Here is a 17,353-nt window from a genome sequence, read left to right as displayed (position 1 = left end):
CTGAGTCACCAGCCTCCCAAAAACTAGAGTCACTGAGCTGTGAGCCTCGACAAACATCTCGCTAAAACCCCGTCACGACACCAGGGGCTGGCACTGACTCACACACACACACACACTCACCTAACTACAACACAGACACTCTCAAATAAGCATGCTTGTTCATCGCTCTCACCTGTATGGTTGGAGAACTGCACAGAGTTGATGGAGTCCACCTCAAACCCTAAAACCTGAAGACAGAGGGACAGAGAAGGGGTCAGGACTCTTTAAAGTAGAGACACCACATACTGATATACACCTGAACATCAGCAGGAGAGGACTCTTTAAAGTAGAGACACTACATACTGATATACACCTGAACATCAGCAGGAGAGGACTCTTTAAAGTAGAGACACTACATACTGATATACACCTGAACATCAGCAGGAGAGGACTCTTTAAAGTAGAGACACTACATACTGATATACACCTGAACATCAGCAGGAGAGGACTCTTTAAAGTAGAGACACTACATACTGATATACACCTGAACATCAGCAGGAGAGGACTCTTTAAAGTAGAGACACTACATACTGATATACACCTGAACATCAGCAGGAGAGGACTCTTTAAAGTAGAGACACTACATACTGATATACACCTGAACATCAGCAGGAGAGGACTCTTTAAAGTAGAGACACCACATACTGATATACACCTGAACATCAGCAGGAGAGGACTCTTTAAAGTAGAGACACTACATACTGATATACACCTGAACATCAGCAGGAGAGGACTCTTTAAAGTAGAGACACTACATACTGATATACACCTGAACATCAGCAGGAGAGGACTCTTTAAAGTAGAGACACCACATACTGATATACACCTGAACATCAGCAGGAGAGGACTCTTTAAAGTAGAGACACTACATACTGATATACACCTGAACATCAGCAGGAGAGGACTCTTTAAAGTAGAGACACTACATACTGATATACACCTGAACATCAGCAGGAGAGGACTCTTTAAAGTAGAGACACTACATACTGATATACACCTGAACATCAGCAGGAGAGGACTCTTTAAAATAGAGACACTATATACTGATATACACCTGAACATCACCAGGAGAGGACTCTTTAAAGTAGAGACACTACATACTGATATACACCTGAACATCAGCAGGAGAGGACTCTTTAAAGTAGAGACACTACATACTGATATACACCTGAACATCACCAGGAGAGGACTCTTTAAAGTAGAGACACTACATACTGACATACACCTGAACATCACCAGGAGAGGACTCTTTAAAGTAGAGACACTACATACTGATATACACCTGAACATCAGCAGGAGAGGACTCTTTAAAGTAGAGACACTACATACTGATATACACCTGAACATCAGCAGGAGAGGACTCTTTAAAGTAGAGACACTATATACTGATATACACCTGAACATCAGCAGGAGAGGACTCTTTAAAGTAGAGACACTACATACTGATATACACCTGAACATCAGCAGAAAAGGACTCTTTAAAGTAGAGACACTACGTACTGATATACACATGAACATCAGCAGGAGAGGACTCTTTAAAGTAGAGACACTACATACTGATATACACCTGAACATCAGCAGGAGAGGACTCTTTAAAGTAGAGACACTACATACTGATATACACCTGAACATCAGGAGGAGAGGACTCTTTAAAGTAGAGACACTACATACTGATATACACCTGAACATCAGGAGGAGAGGACTCTTTAAAGTAGAGACACTACATACTGATATACACCTGAACATCAGCAGGAGAGGACTCTTTAAAGTAGAGACACTACATACTGATATACACCTGAACATCAGCAGGAGAGGACTCTTTAAAGTAGAGGCACTACATACTGATATACACCTGAACATCAGCAGGAGAGGACTCTTTAAAGTAGAGACACTACATACTGATATACACCTGAACATCAGCAGGAGAGGACTCTTTAAAGTAGAGACACTACATACTGATATACACCTGAACATCAGCAGGAGAGGACTCTTTAAAGTAGAGACACTACATACTGATATACACCTGAACATCAGCAGGAGAGGACTCTTTAAAGTAGAGACACTACATACTGATATACACCTGAACATCAGCAGGAGAGGACTCTTTAAGTTTTCATCGTATACAAATCTCAATCTGCCATCAGTTAAAAGTTCTGCATAAGGAAACACTAAAAAGTCAAACAGAGATGAGGTTTCTCTTCTGAAAGCACCAACAGCCATCCCTAAAATATTATACCTTTGCATGTCGGATTGAAAACGTTTTCAAATATTGTATATCGTGACATTTCTTCCATACCTCTTCAGTCAGAATTGCAGCATGTAAACAAAAAAGGGACGAAAAACTCTGAATTGGATTATATGAGTGGAGACAAGAACCACTTCCTGTCAGATCTGGAACAGCTTTAAACCAACTTTCCTCCTGTGTCTTTGTCTTTCTTTTTTTAATTAGTAGAGACAGAGACACGGGACCAGCCTCATGCAGGTAATTGTTATCTGAGCGTCTTCCTTCATTGTGCTGAAGCGGGAAGACAGAAAGAGTCTTTTGTTCGGAGAAACAAACATGAGCTTTGAGAGAGGAGACGCTGCTTCACCCTCTTTGACCTTCAGCCTCTCCAGTGTGTCTGAGGAAGAGCTTCTGCACAGTGCTGGATGTGCTCTGAGAGATGCACTGCTGTCCTTCCATTGCAAAATGCATTCGCCTGTAGTAGTCTCACGGTACGTCGTCCACACAGCAGCTTAAAACAAATCTTGAAAATCTTGGAGCTGGGCGTGTCTGAGAGCTTGGGGATTTTTGCGAGCAAAGCGACCAACAACCAATCATATGAATGTCCCGCCCCCGACATACAAAGCAATAAACCCCGGTTCCTCTCCACTCAGAATATGTGCAGAAAGGAGTATGACATTGTGTGCATTAATGTGATGCATATAGTCTATGATGTGGCAGAGGTAAAGTGTCAGCGGGAAGGGCTATGATGAACATGTATGAGATTAATGTCTATGGTGCTATTTTATGCTACATTCCATGCTGGCTAAAGATACTGTCTATGCTTGCTAGCAATGTTTAAACGAAGTAAACTGGATATAAACTCTCCAAACAGGCGAAAACCTACCAGTTTCACCCACTGTCTCTGCCACCTCCCTCCCTCTGTCTCTGCCACCTCCCTCCATGCCTGGTTCCTCCGGTTTGTATCCCGGTAAATAGTTCTGGTCGTAAAGAACCGGGTGATTTGCTACCGTAATTTCTCGTTTGGAATATGAGGAGATGAACTGCGGTCTGGCTCTCCCAGCTTGCACGCGGTTTGATTGGCTAGCGCTTGTACTGTCAGATTTGCATAAACGGGATTTGATTGGCTGACGCTTCCAGCTCAGCTTCAAAAGTTGAACATTGCTCAACTTTTGAATCCTGAAAATCCTGGAAATCCTGGAAATCTTCGCTTTGCTTCCCCACAATGCAGTTCGGCGAAAAGCGAGGCAAGGTGACGTCACTCCATTCAAAGTCAATGGGCAGAAAAGCGTTGGAAGACTTTTTTAAAGCTGCTGTGTGGACGTACCGTCAAGGACTCAAAAGCTTCATCATCATATGCACAGCTACAGTTTAGTTATGGAAATGTAAACCTGAAGTCTAATGCTAAGTTTGCATTAGGGCTGTACCCGAATATTCGACTATTCGAATATTCGTTCGTCGGCCATCTATTCGGGTTTCAATTTCATTATTCGGATATTCTTTTTTTATTTTTTTTTCCAAAAGATATATATTTTTTCAATTTATTTTTATTCTAAATGTATGCTATTAATAAAGGGGAATTGCCATATTCTTATACTATATGTATACTTTTGAATTGCACTGTTAAAATGTGGAAATATATACAATCTCAGCCTGTGCTCCTGACATCGCGTTCACTAGTCACGAACGCAAACGCCACGCTTCACCTCGCTTCACCTCGCTTCACCCACAAACTGCCGAAGACTTCAGCTGTGTGGGACCATTTTAAATTGGACGACGGTAAGAAGGCAGTGTGCCAAATATGCGATAAGAAACTGGCCTACCACGGTGGCACAACAACTCTGAAAAGTCACCTGGAGGCTGTAAGTAGTAGCCTAGCTTAGCTTAGCTGTTGTCAAGTTGCCATGGTGAAGCTGCTTTATCCGCCGTTTAAACAGTAACGTTACACATTATAAAAACGTGCTCTTACTTTGCTTGGAAAATAGTTTCAAGCAAGCAAAATAAAGTTAATAAAGTTGAGTAGCTCAGCCTAATAATAAGTTGAGTCCATAGGTGCATCCCAGCCAGGGCCGGCCCTAGACATTTTGGTGCCCTAGGCGAGATTATGATTTGGTGCCCCCCCCGCCTCCAAGCAATACACAATAGAATATATAAAGAATAAATGAAAAATCTCTACAAAAGACCAATACACTACAAAAACTGAAACTTATTGACATAGGTAATATACATAAAGAAGGTTTCAAATGTATTCATTATTGTATGAACATGTTTTAATTGGGGGGTGGATGTCACATCCTCTAGGGGGGTCCGGGGGTATGCCCCCTTTGGAAAGATTTGTTTTAACATTTTAAAGTAAAATGCTTCAATCTGGTGCACTTTGAGCAGAATTACTAGAGACCTGATCTAGGGGTACAACTCTAAACACCCATATGAAAAAGATTGGTTTACATTTTAATAACCAAATAAGTATGTGAACATAACCAATAACCCACAGCCAATAACAAATAAATGTAACATATTTTTTATTTATTGTATCCTTATTATTATTATTGTAGTTATTAAATGAAAATCACTCATCAAACAAAAGTAGCTTCTGTTAAAACTTCAAGAAAAGAAAGTGCAAACGTGGACAAAAATATAGCCAACGGAGCTCTTACAACTGAGGTTATTGCAAATAAATTAAGATAATGAACAACATTACACACACTATAAATCAAATGAAACAGGCAATCAGAACAACAAGTCTCTGCTATGTTATTGTGTCCTTTAATTAGTCCACATCCTTAAAGTCGGACACGTCTGGACTTCCTTGCTGCAAATTCATTTATTGTGTCGTCAAATGATATTTGCCCCGAAACCTTGCGATTGATGCTTATTAAAGCTAATCCATTGAGGCGTTCTTGAGCCATTGACGACCTCAGGTATGTTTTAATGAGCTTCAATTTGGAGAAGCTCCTCTTCCCAGCAGCAACTGTCACTGGAATAGTGACAGCGATCCTGAGGGCCACCCACATATTTGGATACACTTCGTTCATTTTCTTCTCCTGTAGGAAAGTCAGAAGTTCCAGGGTAGTCATGTTGGCTTTTGGCAAAGCTGGGAAATTCTGCATCTCCAGTGCAAGTTCCCTCTTATCCAGGTCTGACTGCCCACCCCAGCTCAGGGTGTTGCTGAGTGTTTCACACTGCTTCGTCAGATCTTCCTTTGGCAGGTCAGGGAAGTTGAGTAGCACCCCAAACTTTTTCTCTACTTCACCTAAGGCCTTGAATCGCTCCTGCAGTGATGCAATGGAAACATCCACCACCATATTGAAAAAAGAAACTTCGAGTTTCTTTAGTGCATCACTCACTTGCTCCTCCTGGGACTCATAGGAGAACTGTCTCTTGGTTGATCTCAGCCTCTTCTGCTTGAGAACAGCTTCCACATTCATTTGGCCACAGATGTCTTTGGCAGATGCTTGGGCAGAAGCAAATCCATTGCCTCTGTAGCTGACCAAAGAAACTTCTGTTTTTCTCAGGAGGTCAACAGCAATAACCAGCTGCATTGACACTGATTGCAACATTTTGCTGACATGTTTGATGTTGGTCAGGATGTCATACCATACCACAGTGCATATTGCAAAGCGGTATGATCCAACCTCTTCAGCCAAAGATTGTGCCTCAATTTTTACGACTCCATCTGTGGCTTTATCCCTCACCTCTAGAAGTGCATCTCTGACTTCTGCAGCCTGATACCTTACAGCCTCTATGCTGTTGATCCGACTCTCCCATCTGGTATCAGACCATGATTTCAATGTGATGTTCACATGGCTTTTTAGGATGGACCATCTCTGAGTGGAGGCAGAGAAGAGTGTGAAAAGCTTCTGCAGGTAGCCAAAGTAGCTAGTGGCTTCTGCAGAGCTTTTTGCTGCATCAGCTACCACCAGGTTCAATGTATGTGCTCCGCATGGCACAAATAAAGCCCTTGGATTGATTTGAACAAGTCTGGCTTGGACTCCTTTCCTCTTTCCTTTCATATTTGCACCGTTGTCATAAGACTGCCCTCTACAGTCTTCAAAAGGGATATCAAGCTGTTCTAATCTCTTTAGAATCAGGGTTGAAAGGCTTTCTCCAGTGGACTGTTCTACCTCAAGGAACCCCATAAAATGTTCTTTTATTTGGGGTGTGTCCTGGGTTGTAACTAGTCGAATAATGACTGATACTTGCTCTGTATGGCTCAAATCTGGGGTGCAATCCAAAATAATTGAAAAGTATTTGGATTGTTTGATTTCCTTGACCATATGGTCCCCAATCTTCCCACTGATGCAATCTATCAGTTCATTTTGAATTATTTTTCCCAAATAGGAAATATTGGTGGTTCCTCTTTGGACCTCAGCAACATGCTGTTTCAGGACTGGGTCGAACTTCGCCATGAGCTCTACCTCCTTCAGGAAGTTGCCATTATTTGGCTGGTTAAGTGTTTCTGTCGTCCCTCTAAAGGCAATATTTCGCTCTGCCAACGACTGAATTATTGCCACCAACCTGGTCAGGACTTCACGCCACTTCCTCTTTTCAGCCTCCATAAGTGCCATTTCTACCTTGTCTATAGTTAGGCCCTTTTCAAGTCGAGTCTCCAGTTCCTTCCACAACGTCATGTGCCTAGAGTGTTCTGGGCTGTTCTCATGTGTTTTTAGTTTGTCAGTGCAATTTTTCCAGTCATTTAGTCCACTGCTGATTAGTTGGTACTCTTTTTGGGAGAACAGCTTGCAGCAAAAGCAGTAAATACTTTTGTTTTTCTTGGAATACACAACCCAGCTCCTCTTGATTGTCTCTCCATTCACTAATCTTCTGTAAAAGTAGTGATGATGGCAACTTCTCCCTCCCTCCTTTTTAGGAAAAGTGAAGTCGGATTTTAAATGATATGGCCCACGTCTGACTAACTCCATCCTCACTGTATCACTCAGTGCTGGCCAGTCAGTAGGATCTGAGGGGACTGCAATGGTGGACTCATGTGGGCCTGGGCAGTCAGCAGGATCTGAGGGGACTGCAGATGGGCCTGGGCAGTCAGCAGGATCTGAGGGGACTGCAATGGTGGACTCAGATGGGCCTGGGTAGTCAGCAGGATCTGAGGGGGCTGCAATGGTGGACTCACATACTATGCTCGTTATTCCTTCACCTGCAGGCAGGCAATCCAAACATGCAAAGAAGTTATTCATGCTTCAGTTTTCATTATTTATCATAATAATAACAATAATAATAATGACAAAAAAGTAGTGTATGAACGATTACACAGAGACCATAAATGTTTGGCAAAACTTACATTCTTCAGAGTGTGATGTACATGGGAGATCAGATGTTCCTTCTCCAGCAACTGGGGGCTTTTTGAGGTATTTCTCAAGTGCAGCTGGACATTTATAGGGTAGATATTAGCACATTACAAGCAAAAACATTTATATACAGTCAGGCAAAAATAACTGCTGCAATCTGCCTCAGCTGTATGCAAGTTCACAACTGGCCTATATAAAAGTGAGGTTCTGCTGCCCCAGGAGATCATTTGCAAACATAAGTAACAACTAAATAATAACACATGCCCATATTGGTTGGTCAGCCTCACTTTATACAAAGGAGCAGTTATCCAGATAGCTTTCTTCTGGCTAACATTAACATTATTTCGTTACATCAGCATATAAAACAAAGCATTGCACAATAATTAGACATTAAAAAGTGCAGAAAATAAAAAAAATATAATAGAAAATAAACAGAAAAATAAATATATATATATACACACAAGTTGACCGTGAAAATAAACTATCTGACAAATTAAACACTATTGGAGGATCAATTTACAGCTATCACAATATAAAAGTAGGATATTATTTACAAAAAGATTATATAGGAATAATAACACATAAATAAAAACTTAAAATCATTTGTATCTATCATTCTGTATCAGAGGCTCGCTGCTAGCATGGCATCAAAGCTGTATCATGGCTACCTCCTTAGCTAGCTAGCTAGCTTAAAATCAAATGTCTAACGGTACAGTAAATACTGAATTTTTTTTTTTACACAAGCCGACTTACCTCTGTCTTTGACTTTCGATTCCTCCTGTTCTTTTTTCCGTTTCCTTCCCGTTGCCCCAGAAGGCTTGGACCTTTTCATAATGCTAATGTTTTGCCTCTTGCTGTTGCGATCGTTGCGATCTCCGACACTTTCAGCTGGAGCTGCCGCGTCACTTTGGCTGTGAGCCACGGCCTGTGGGTGCCTGATAATAAGCGACCATCCCCCCCTTTCATCACTTACAGTTACAGCGCCCATCGTACAGGGCAAATGCTAAATGTTGCCGCCGGCCCGGGGTGCAAAGGGTGTTTACTTTGTTCAATTATTGTAAATGTATTACATCAAGGGCAGAAAATTAGGCAGAATAAAAATAATTTTAATTTTTTTTATTAATTTTTTTTTTCTCCCAGCGCAGCGCGGCAGTGCCCCTCCAGATCTGGCGCCCTAGGCGACCGCCTAGTTCGCCAGTGGGAAGGGCCGGCCCTGATCCCAGCCATCAACATCCTCAACAATACAGCAGACCCTACAGTTACCCTACAGAGGACACATTTAGTTTGAATGTTTGCGAGTACTGAGACAATAAATAAATATAAATCGTAATAGTATGCTCTTTCTACGCTTCTGCTTAACAGCGTGTTGCCAGGTGTCTCGGATTCGGAGCGTGTTATGAAACCTTTTTTTTGAAAAAAATGTATTAAAAAAAATACAAATCTCTCAGCACCGAATATTCAAATATTCGCTGCTGATTACTACCGAATATCCGGAGCCCGAAAAATGGTATTCGGGACAGCCCTAGTTTGCATCGCTCTGATCGCTCGAGTTTCACCGCGGCTGTCAGCTGTGTTTACTGGCGTCATTCAAACAACGTGCTGGCGAGGAGGCGGGGCTTATCTCAATGTCTATTCCTCTTATTTGTATTGACTTGCACTATTTTATCTGTGTTATTGTGTTGCTCTGCGACCTCAGATTTTCATTGACATAACTACACTGTAACTACATGACAACAAAAGCCTTGAAACTTGAATCTTGTAGATGCTGTGGTAGATACCAACAACAATAACAACAAAATGAACATATTTGACCATGATTTCATTGTTAATACAAGTTTCCAAATGACGGTGAAGTAACAACATACTGATACCGGCTTGTGAATAATGAATGCGTGTGCAGACAAGACGGCAGGAGAAACCGTTTTAAATGTGTGTTTTCTGGATGGCGAGCTGACCGATCAGGCTAAGCTAACCTGTAGCGGCTCCGTTCAAACTCACAACAACTTGATACAGAGAGAAATAAAGCAGGGACGTGTTCTCCATGCCACAGACAGTCTGTGGTTCTTATAACTTTCTCCAGTTTCTGCCTCTGTCAGCTGCAGTTGAACAGTAGAAGTGAAAGAGACATGCATGAAAGCCCAGCAGCCATTAGGATAACAGAACACACCAGCAGCGGGATAAAAATAGACTCGGCTCTTCAGGAGGACGACGTACTGAAGCCTGAGGATCACTACTGGTGGAAATATAAAAACTATCACAAACACCATCGGCATCATCACCACCATCATCATCACCATCATCATCATGCTGGTGAAAGGGAGCGGGAACGTGATGTCATTAACGACAAGGTGGCCATCTTTGGAGGATATGGAATGGAAGCTGCACCTCTGCTCACCCTCTGTCTGAAACCAGAGCCCAGTCTGCTCTGTTGTGATTGGTTAATTAGTCAATCAAAGTTTATTTGTATATCCCAATATCACACATTTCTCTCAGGGGTCTTTACAGGTTGTACAGAATATGAATACAACCCCCTCTGTCCTTGGACCCAACATCGGACAAGGAAATCTCCCAGTTAGGACTCTTTAAAGTAGAGACACTACATACTGATATACACCTGAACATCAGCAGGAGAGGACTCTTTAAAGTAGAGACACTACATACTGATATACACCTGAACATCAGCAGGAGAGGACTCTTTAAAGTAGAGACACTACATACTGATATACACCTGGACATCAGCAGGAGAGGACTGTTTAAAGTAGAGACACTACATACTGATATACACCTGAACATCAGCAGGAGAGGACTCTTTAAAGTAGAGACACTACATACTGATATACACATGAACATCAGCAGGAGAGAACTCTTTAAAGTAGAGACACTACATACTGATATACACCTGAACATCAGCAGGAGAGGACTCTTTAAAGTAGAGACACTACATACTGATATACACCTGAACATCAGCAGGAGAGGACTCTTTAAAGTAGAGACACTACATACTGATATACACCTGAACATCAGCAGGAGAGGACTCTTTAAAATAGAGACACTACATACTGATATACACCTGAACATCAGCAGGAGAGGACTCTTTAAAGTAGAGACACTACATACTGATATACACCTGAACATCAGCAGGAGAGGACTGTTTAAAGTAGAGACACTACATACTGATATACACCTGAACATCAGCAGGAGAGGACTCTTTAAAGTAGAGACACTACATACTGATATACACCTGAACATCAGCAGGAGAGGACTCTTTAAAGTAGAGACACTACATACTGATATACACATGAACATCAGCAGGAGAGAACTCTTTAAAGTAGAGACACTACATACTGATATACACCTGAACATCAGCAGCAGAGGACTCTTTAAAGTAGAGACTCTTTAAAGTAGAGACACATACATCCAGGTAGGAGTCATTGGATCAACAGTCTGATATTACAGGAACCCTTAAGCCACCTTTAAACAAAGCAGAGTTCAAACACCTGGATCCATTATCAGACACAGCAGGTGGAAGAAGATCCTCTATAAGCACAAGTACAAATACTATGGTCTTAAAATACTCCATCACAAATAGAAACCCTGTTTAGAATTGTTTAACATCAAAACTTACTTAAAATGTACTTTAAAGAAAAAGTACCCAGTCTGCAAACTGCACTTTCACAAAATGGTACTATTATAGAATATTATATTATCCTGTCTTTATTTCACATTTAATACTGTATTTCCGCGTTGACAAATACATGCTTTTGTCAACGCGGAGCTAATTTTAAAGTAACCATGAGTGTTAAATAAAGTGAAATGTAGTAGCATTACATATAAAATACTCAAAATACTCAATACTTATCAAAGTAATACTTAAGTTCAGTACTTTAGTAAATCTCCACCGTTATGTTTTCCTGTCAGAGGCGATTCATAAAAAACGTGAAACAATGTGACGTCATCAATGGCAAGTCGGCCATCTTTGAAGAATATTGCGATTACCTTCACGTGAACAGCGGAGTAACTTAAAACGTGTTAAACATGGTCGGGGGGGGGGGGGCTCTGTGATCTTAGTGGCTGTAACACACACTCCTATGACCAACGGAGGACCACGGGATTACATTTTAAATGCCATTTTTGGTGAAGAAATGTGCAAATGACATCGTACAAAGTTTGTACGATCAAACACAAATGGGTCTTCCGTCTCGAACCGTCTCGTTTGAGTTAATGTTCTATTCCTCTGTGTGTTTAGTAAAATGGATGGTTTAGGAGGATTATAAAGGATGCATGAAAGGAACTGGACTGTGTGACACATAAATAATATCATATGGCTTCTTTAAAATTAGGATTTTTTCTGGCATATGGATATTTTTCCTAAGTATATTGGACTGTATTATTCTAATATGTAAGATGACCCTACATACAACCCATCTTTTGTTTTGTATTTATTGTTGTTATACCTGTGTTATTTACGCTCTCAGTGTTATTATTGATTTGATTTCTATACATTTAGTTTTTCCTATTCTCTGGTTGAATTTTTGGGGATTTGAGACCTTCTACATGTTGTTAGAGAAACTGTTCATCTAAATAGGAATACTATTGGATGTAAAGGGGAATGTGGAAAAAACAAACAAATAACAGGTATAAATGTCAAGCAGTAACCGTGAGGTCCTGAACGGGTTAAAGGGAGAGGAGGACAGATGTGGATGGGGAACACCTGTCCTCACGTTTACTGCCTGACATTTGAAGCTGTAATCTGGGGTTTTTCCACAGTTTCACAACCGCTGTTTACTATAAAACCGTCAGGGGAATAGAACCAACGCACACCGTCAAACAGACACGGTGTGTGGCGGATGGCTGGTTTGTATTATGATGTAATTTGCACATTTATTCACAGAAATGGCATTAACACGAGTGGCTTTATAATGTAATGCCATGGTCCATTTTGTGTTGTCTGGAAACACCTGTCGGCAGGTGTATTGCCGGACATTTGAAGCTGTTATTTGGGGTTTAACCACATTATAACAATCATTTACGGCCTTTTTTTAATACAAATAACACATATTAACTCAAACAGACACGGTTTCAGGCGGATTACCGTTTGTAGTAGCCTATCATGTTATTTGCATATTGCTTCACAATAATGGCATTAACATGAGTGGGTTTAGTATCAGATTCTCTGGAGCAGCGTGACCGACGGGGTCGCGTCCGAAGCGGCTGCAAGGTGTCCGATAATGAGTGCATGCGGTTTGTATTTACCTGCAATGGGAAAGAGGCGCTCTTGTTGCCCACATACCCCCGGACTACATGGCTCTGTATGGACAGGACACGGCACTCCATGGCCGAGGAGGGGAGGCAGATCAATCCGTTACTTCAACGAGGATCCCGGCAACACATCGGAGAAACAAATCACACAACTGGTTTGGAGAAGCTAAGCTAACCGAGGCTAACCCGCTGTGTGTGTGGATGAGAGTGGTGTTTGAAACCATGGACGAGAAAAGAGAGAGAGGCGGAGCTCCATTCATTCCTATGAGACTCGCTCACTGGTGCATGAAGACAGAATAGAGAGGCTGTGGAGTCACAAGGTACCCGGATGTGGGCCCACTGAGCATGCGCAGTTGAGTTGTTGAGTAAAAATACATATATACGGTATACATACAGTATACAGACATATGCGAACAATACTTGTTAGTGCAGTAACTATGCAATACTGCTGCAAAGCTATTCTCTATTAATTATTATTCATATTAAACGTGTGTCTTGGGTCACCAGAAATACACCCAAAAGTGTGAACAGTCCTCCAGATTGTTCACCTTTCTCAAAGTGTACAGTTCTTGGTAATATTTGTAGAACATTTTTAACAAATATCCTAATCCCCTGTATAAAGAAGAAGAAGGAACTGCAGAGGGGACATTTTACATTCTGGACTTCGCCACCATCATAAATGACTCGAATGTATTTATATATATTTGTTTTAATGCAGCAATATCTCAATTTCATCAGGTATTGTCATGTGTGCACAACCCTCCAAATATGTTTGCATATTTGTACAAAGGCTACCTCTCTTGTACACAACTTTCTACATCCCATAACACTCCTGCACACATTTTATTTTATTATTCTGTCATCAATTAAAGTCTTTTGGCATATCTAGACTTCATGTATATCATTTTCTATACCTTAACGTAGGCCTATAATAGTTTTTATTCATTATTATTTTACTTTTTATCTTCTGTAACTGTTTATTGTATTCATCAAAAACACCGAGGCAAATTCCTCGTATGTGTAAACCAACTTTCTGATTCTGAAAATACAATTAAAGCAGATATGAATAAACAGAGACAAATGTAATGACTGATTGTAAGAGCTTATTTAATGGGAGATAGACTGTATTAATAACAAATGCATTCATATATTTATATACGCAAAATAAATACAAAATATAACAGCCTACTAGTAAAATTACTTTTCAAAATAAAAATAAATTATATGATGTTTCCTTTACAGGCTATAAAAGTGATAGCTCCTTAAAAAAAATGTATCCGCTGATTTACAGACGTTTCTTTCCACAATGTAAGTCAATGGGGAAAAAAATCAGTTTGGGCCAAGATGACGTCACGGAAGCTGCAGTACCACCGTTTGGCCACTACGGACATTCCAAATATGGGCTTCAATGGCTGGAGCACTGTGTGTGAGAGCCACACACAAACACAAAACGGTATTCTGCACAGGCAATCTGAGTGACCGCCTAAAACCGGGTGACGTCACCACATGGCCACTAAGCACATCAACACAGCTGGAATTGAATGACAGCCCCACCCCCTTTATTTCCATTTGAATCTATTATAACACACATTTTTTCAGATGTATTTTAGGAAACATGTATCATGAACTCGAGTGGGTCTTCTTCCGGCCTGAAAAATAGAGGAAAACTATTTGTTTTAAATCTGAATCTTTCTGAGTGTAGTTTGGTGTCTGTGAGTCATAGCATCCTTTCAGGGAGTCGTGACTGAAGCAGGATCTCACACACATTTCAGGCTGCAGCAGACTGGGGGGAACGGGGATGATCAGCAGCCTGTAAAGTAACGACATTTACTAAAGTACTGTACTTAAGTACAATTCTGAGGTAGACTTGAGTATTTCCATGTTGTGTTACTGTATACTTCTACTCCCTTCTGCACCCTTTTACAGCCTTCAGACAAATGACCTCACTAAACATAGTTGCCTAAGTCACCGGCATGAATACCTCAACTTCCATCCTGGACCCCATGCCCCCCACCCTTGTCATGGCCTGCCTCCCCCAACTCACTCATCTTATCACCACAGTCATTAACTCCTCTCTGTCCACTGGACTCGTCCCCCCTGATCTGAAACTCGCTGCTGTCACTCCCATACTCAAAAAACCTGGTCTCAACCCTGATTCCCTCAATAACTACCGGCCCATCTCTAACCTCCCATTCCTGTCAAATTCTGGAGCGAACTGTTGCCTCCCAACTAAAATCCCATCTGGACTGCAATAACCTTCATGAACCTTTTCCATCTGGTTTCCGTACTCGCCGCCGCCCAGAATCTGCCCTACTCAAGGTGACCAACGACATTCTCCTCTCTGCTGACTCGGGTTCCCTCTCAATTCTCATTCTCCTTGACCTAACAGCCGCATTTGACACGATCAACCATTCCATCCTCATCACCCGCCTCCAGTCTTCCATTGGCATTACCGGTACTGCCCTCTCCTGGTTTAAATCCTATCTCTCTGACAGACATCAATTCATCTCCATTAACAACTCCAAATCCCCCATAGCCCCCGTCAATCATGGCGTCCCTCAGGGTTCTGTACTTGGTCCCCTTCTGTTCATCATCTACATCCTCCCAATTGGACAAATCCTCCGTCAACACCAACTCCAGTTCCACTGTTATGCTGATGACACACAGCTCTACCTCTCAACAAATCAATTTCTCCAACCACACACTCCCAGCTCAGCATCTGCCTCACTGATATTAACATTTGGATGCAAAACAATTTTCTAAAACTTAACTGTGACAAATCGGAACTCATAATCATTGGCCCAAACTCACTTACCCGCTCAACCCAAGATTTTTCTCTTACCATCGATGGCTCCATTGTCAACCCCTCCACTCACATCCGTAACCTTGGCTCCTTGACCACACCCTCACTTTCCTCCCTCATGTCAACGAGGTCACAAAAACGCTTTCTTCCATTTAAAGAACATCGACCGCATCAGACCCTCGCTCTCATCGACCGCTGCTGAAACTCTGATCCATGCCTTTATAACATCCCGACTGGATTACTGCAACAGCATACTGTTTGGATCACCTGCATTCACACTAAAACAACTTCAATATTGTTACGCCCAGATCTCTAGGGGAACCTAGGCGCAGCATAAAATGTGCACTCTCTCCTCTTTTCCCACTCCCAAGAACATAGACAATGAGACAGAGAATGCCTTTTGGTCAATTTAATTACCAACGTTTTCTTTTTAACAAATAAGTGCAACAACCCACAAAACAAACAAATCTCTGAACACAAAAATCTTGCCTAACAAATAAGAAAATATACATACAGGACTCTTACCTACACTGAGGTCAAAACAGGAGAAAACGAGAACCAACCAAAAGAAAAAAGGTTTCACACTTCAAGTAGACTTAAGGCGTGTCCAACAAGGACAGGTTAAAGTTATGTCTATCCTTCCAAAGTTTACAAAATATACAAGGACAGAAAGGACAGATACAAATACGCAACAGTTGGGAGCAGGAGAAGCTGAGTCAGAGAGAGGGCAGAGTGACGGCATGGCTGCAGCTTCAATGCTCCCCTCTTCTTCAGGTGGACCAATCAGCCTATTGAAGGTAGCTAATCAGCTAACGGGCACCACCTGCTTGCTCACACACACACACACACACACACACACACACACACACACACACACACGAGGAGGGAAACATCTCTACACACAATACACATAACGACCAGGGTCGTCACAATATGTCCAAAACTCAGCTGCCCGCTTGCTCACCTCCACCCGACGCTCCGACCACATCACCCCTATCCTCCATGACCTCCACTGGCTCCCCATCAAACACCGCATTGACTTTAAAATATTACTTTTCACTTTCAAAGCCCTCAACAACCTTGCCTCCCACCTACCTCTGTGACCTCATCCAACGACACACCCCCGCCTGTCGCCTCAGGTCTGCTGAAGCGAACCTACTGCAGCCCATCAGGACAAAGCTCCGGTCCTGGGGTAACAAAGCCTTCGCAGCAGCCTCCCCCACACTCTGGATCTCCCTCCCCAGTCACGTCAGATCCGCCAACACTCTCACATCATTCAAACAATCCCTCAAAACTCACCTTTTCACTCTTGCCTTCAACTCCTAATCAACTAACCCCTTGCCCTTATTCCTCCTAGTTTAGCACTTTTTACTTTTGTTGTTATTTTTGTTTTACTTGCTTGTAAGCGCTTTGAGCACCAGGAAAAGCGCTTTATAAATGTAATGTATTATTATTATTATTATTATTACTCCACTACAGTTCAGAGGTACATGGTGTAGCCTACTTCTACTCCTCTACAGTTCAGAGGTACATGGTGTACTTCTACTCCACTACATGTATTTAATCCTTTTAGTTACTTCTCAGATGTGGATGAATGATGTGAAATATAATCAAGTGTTGAATCAGACTTTAGTTCCACCTGGAGTAAATCCACCAGCTACCCTGCAGTATACAAAGTCATTCAAACTAGCTGCACCTTTACCAGCTTTGAGAACACTTTCATGA

General features: G+C 41.7%; 2 protein-coding genes across 2 annotated transcripts in view; both read right to left on the bottom strand.

Annotated features, from left to right (window-relative positions):
* The window catches only part of LOC307044256 (pyridoxal kinase-like), a 31,063-nt gene extending 18,042 nt beyond the window's left edge, over nucleotides 1-13,021 (bottom strand). The window contains exons 1-2 of the mRNA XM_079689343.1: nucleotides 12,820-13,021; nucleotides 173-227 (exon numbers count right to left, since the gene is read on the bottom strand). Coding sequence (XP_079545469.1) covers nucleotides 173-227; nucleotides 12,820-12,900 — 136 coding nt within the window. The 5' untranslated portion in view covers nucleotides 12,901-13,021. The remainder of the gene's footprint in view (nucleotides 1-172; nucleotides 228-12,819) is intronic.
* Nucleotides 4,850-8,608, bottom strand: LOC307044232 (zinc finger MYM-type protein 1-like). The gene is made up of 3 exons (XM_079689315.1): nucleotides 8,320-8,608; nucleotides 7,560-7,643; nucleotides 4,850-7,415 (listed from the first exon to the last, which is right to left on the bottom strand). Exons 1-3 carry the CDS (start codon nucleotides 8,552-8,554, stop codon nucleotides 5,047-5,049), a joined length of 2,688 nt encoding a protein of 895 aa, XP_079545441.1. The 5' UTR covers nucleotides 8,555-8,608; the 3' UTR covers nucleotides 4,850-5,046.
* Nucleotides 13,022-17,353: the final 4,332 nt, after the last annotated feature.

This window comes from Notothenia rossii (assembly GCF_949606895.1).
Source record: "Notothenia rossii genome assembly, chromosome: 6".
NCBI classification, from domain to species: domain Eukaryota; kingdom Metazoa; phylum Chordata; class Actinopteri; order Perciformes; family Nototheniidae; genus Notothenia; species Notothenia rossii.
This window is presented reverse-complemented; position numbering and strand designations above follow the sequence as displayed.

Excerpts from the sequence above, each read along its gene's own strand:
- LOC307044232 (XM_079689315.1), bottom strand. The coding sequence starts at position 8,554 with ATGGGCGCTGTAACTGTAAGTGATGAAAGGGGGGGATGGTCGCTTATT. Across the intron at positions 7,644-8,319 it reads ATCGAAAGTCAAAGACAGAG|CTGCACTTGAGAAATACCTC; the intron begins GTAAGTCGGCTT and ends ATAAATGTCCAG. Across the intron at positions 7,416-7,559 it reads TACATCACACTCTGAAGAAT|GTGAAGGAATAACGAGCATA; the intron begins GTAAGTTTTGCC and ends GCCTGCCTGCAG.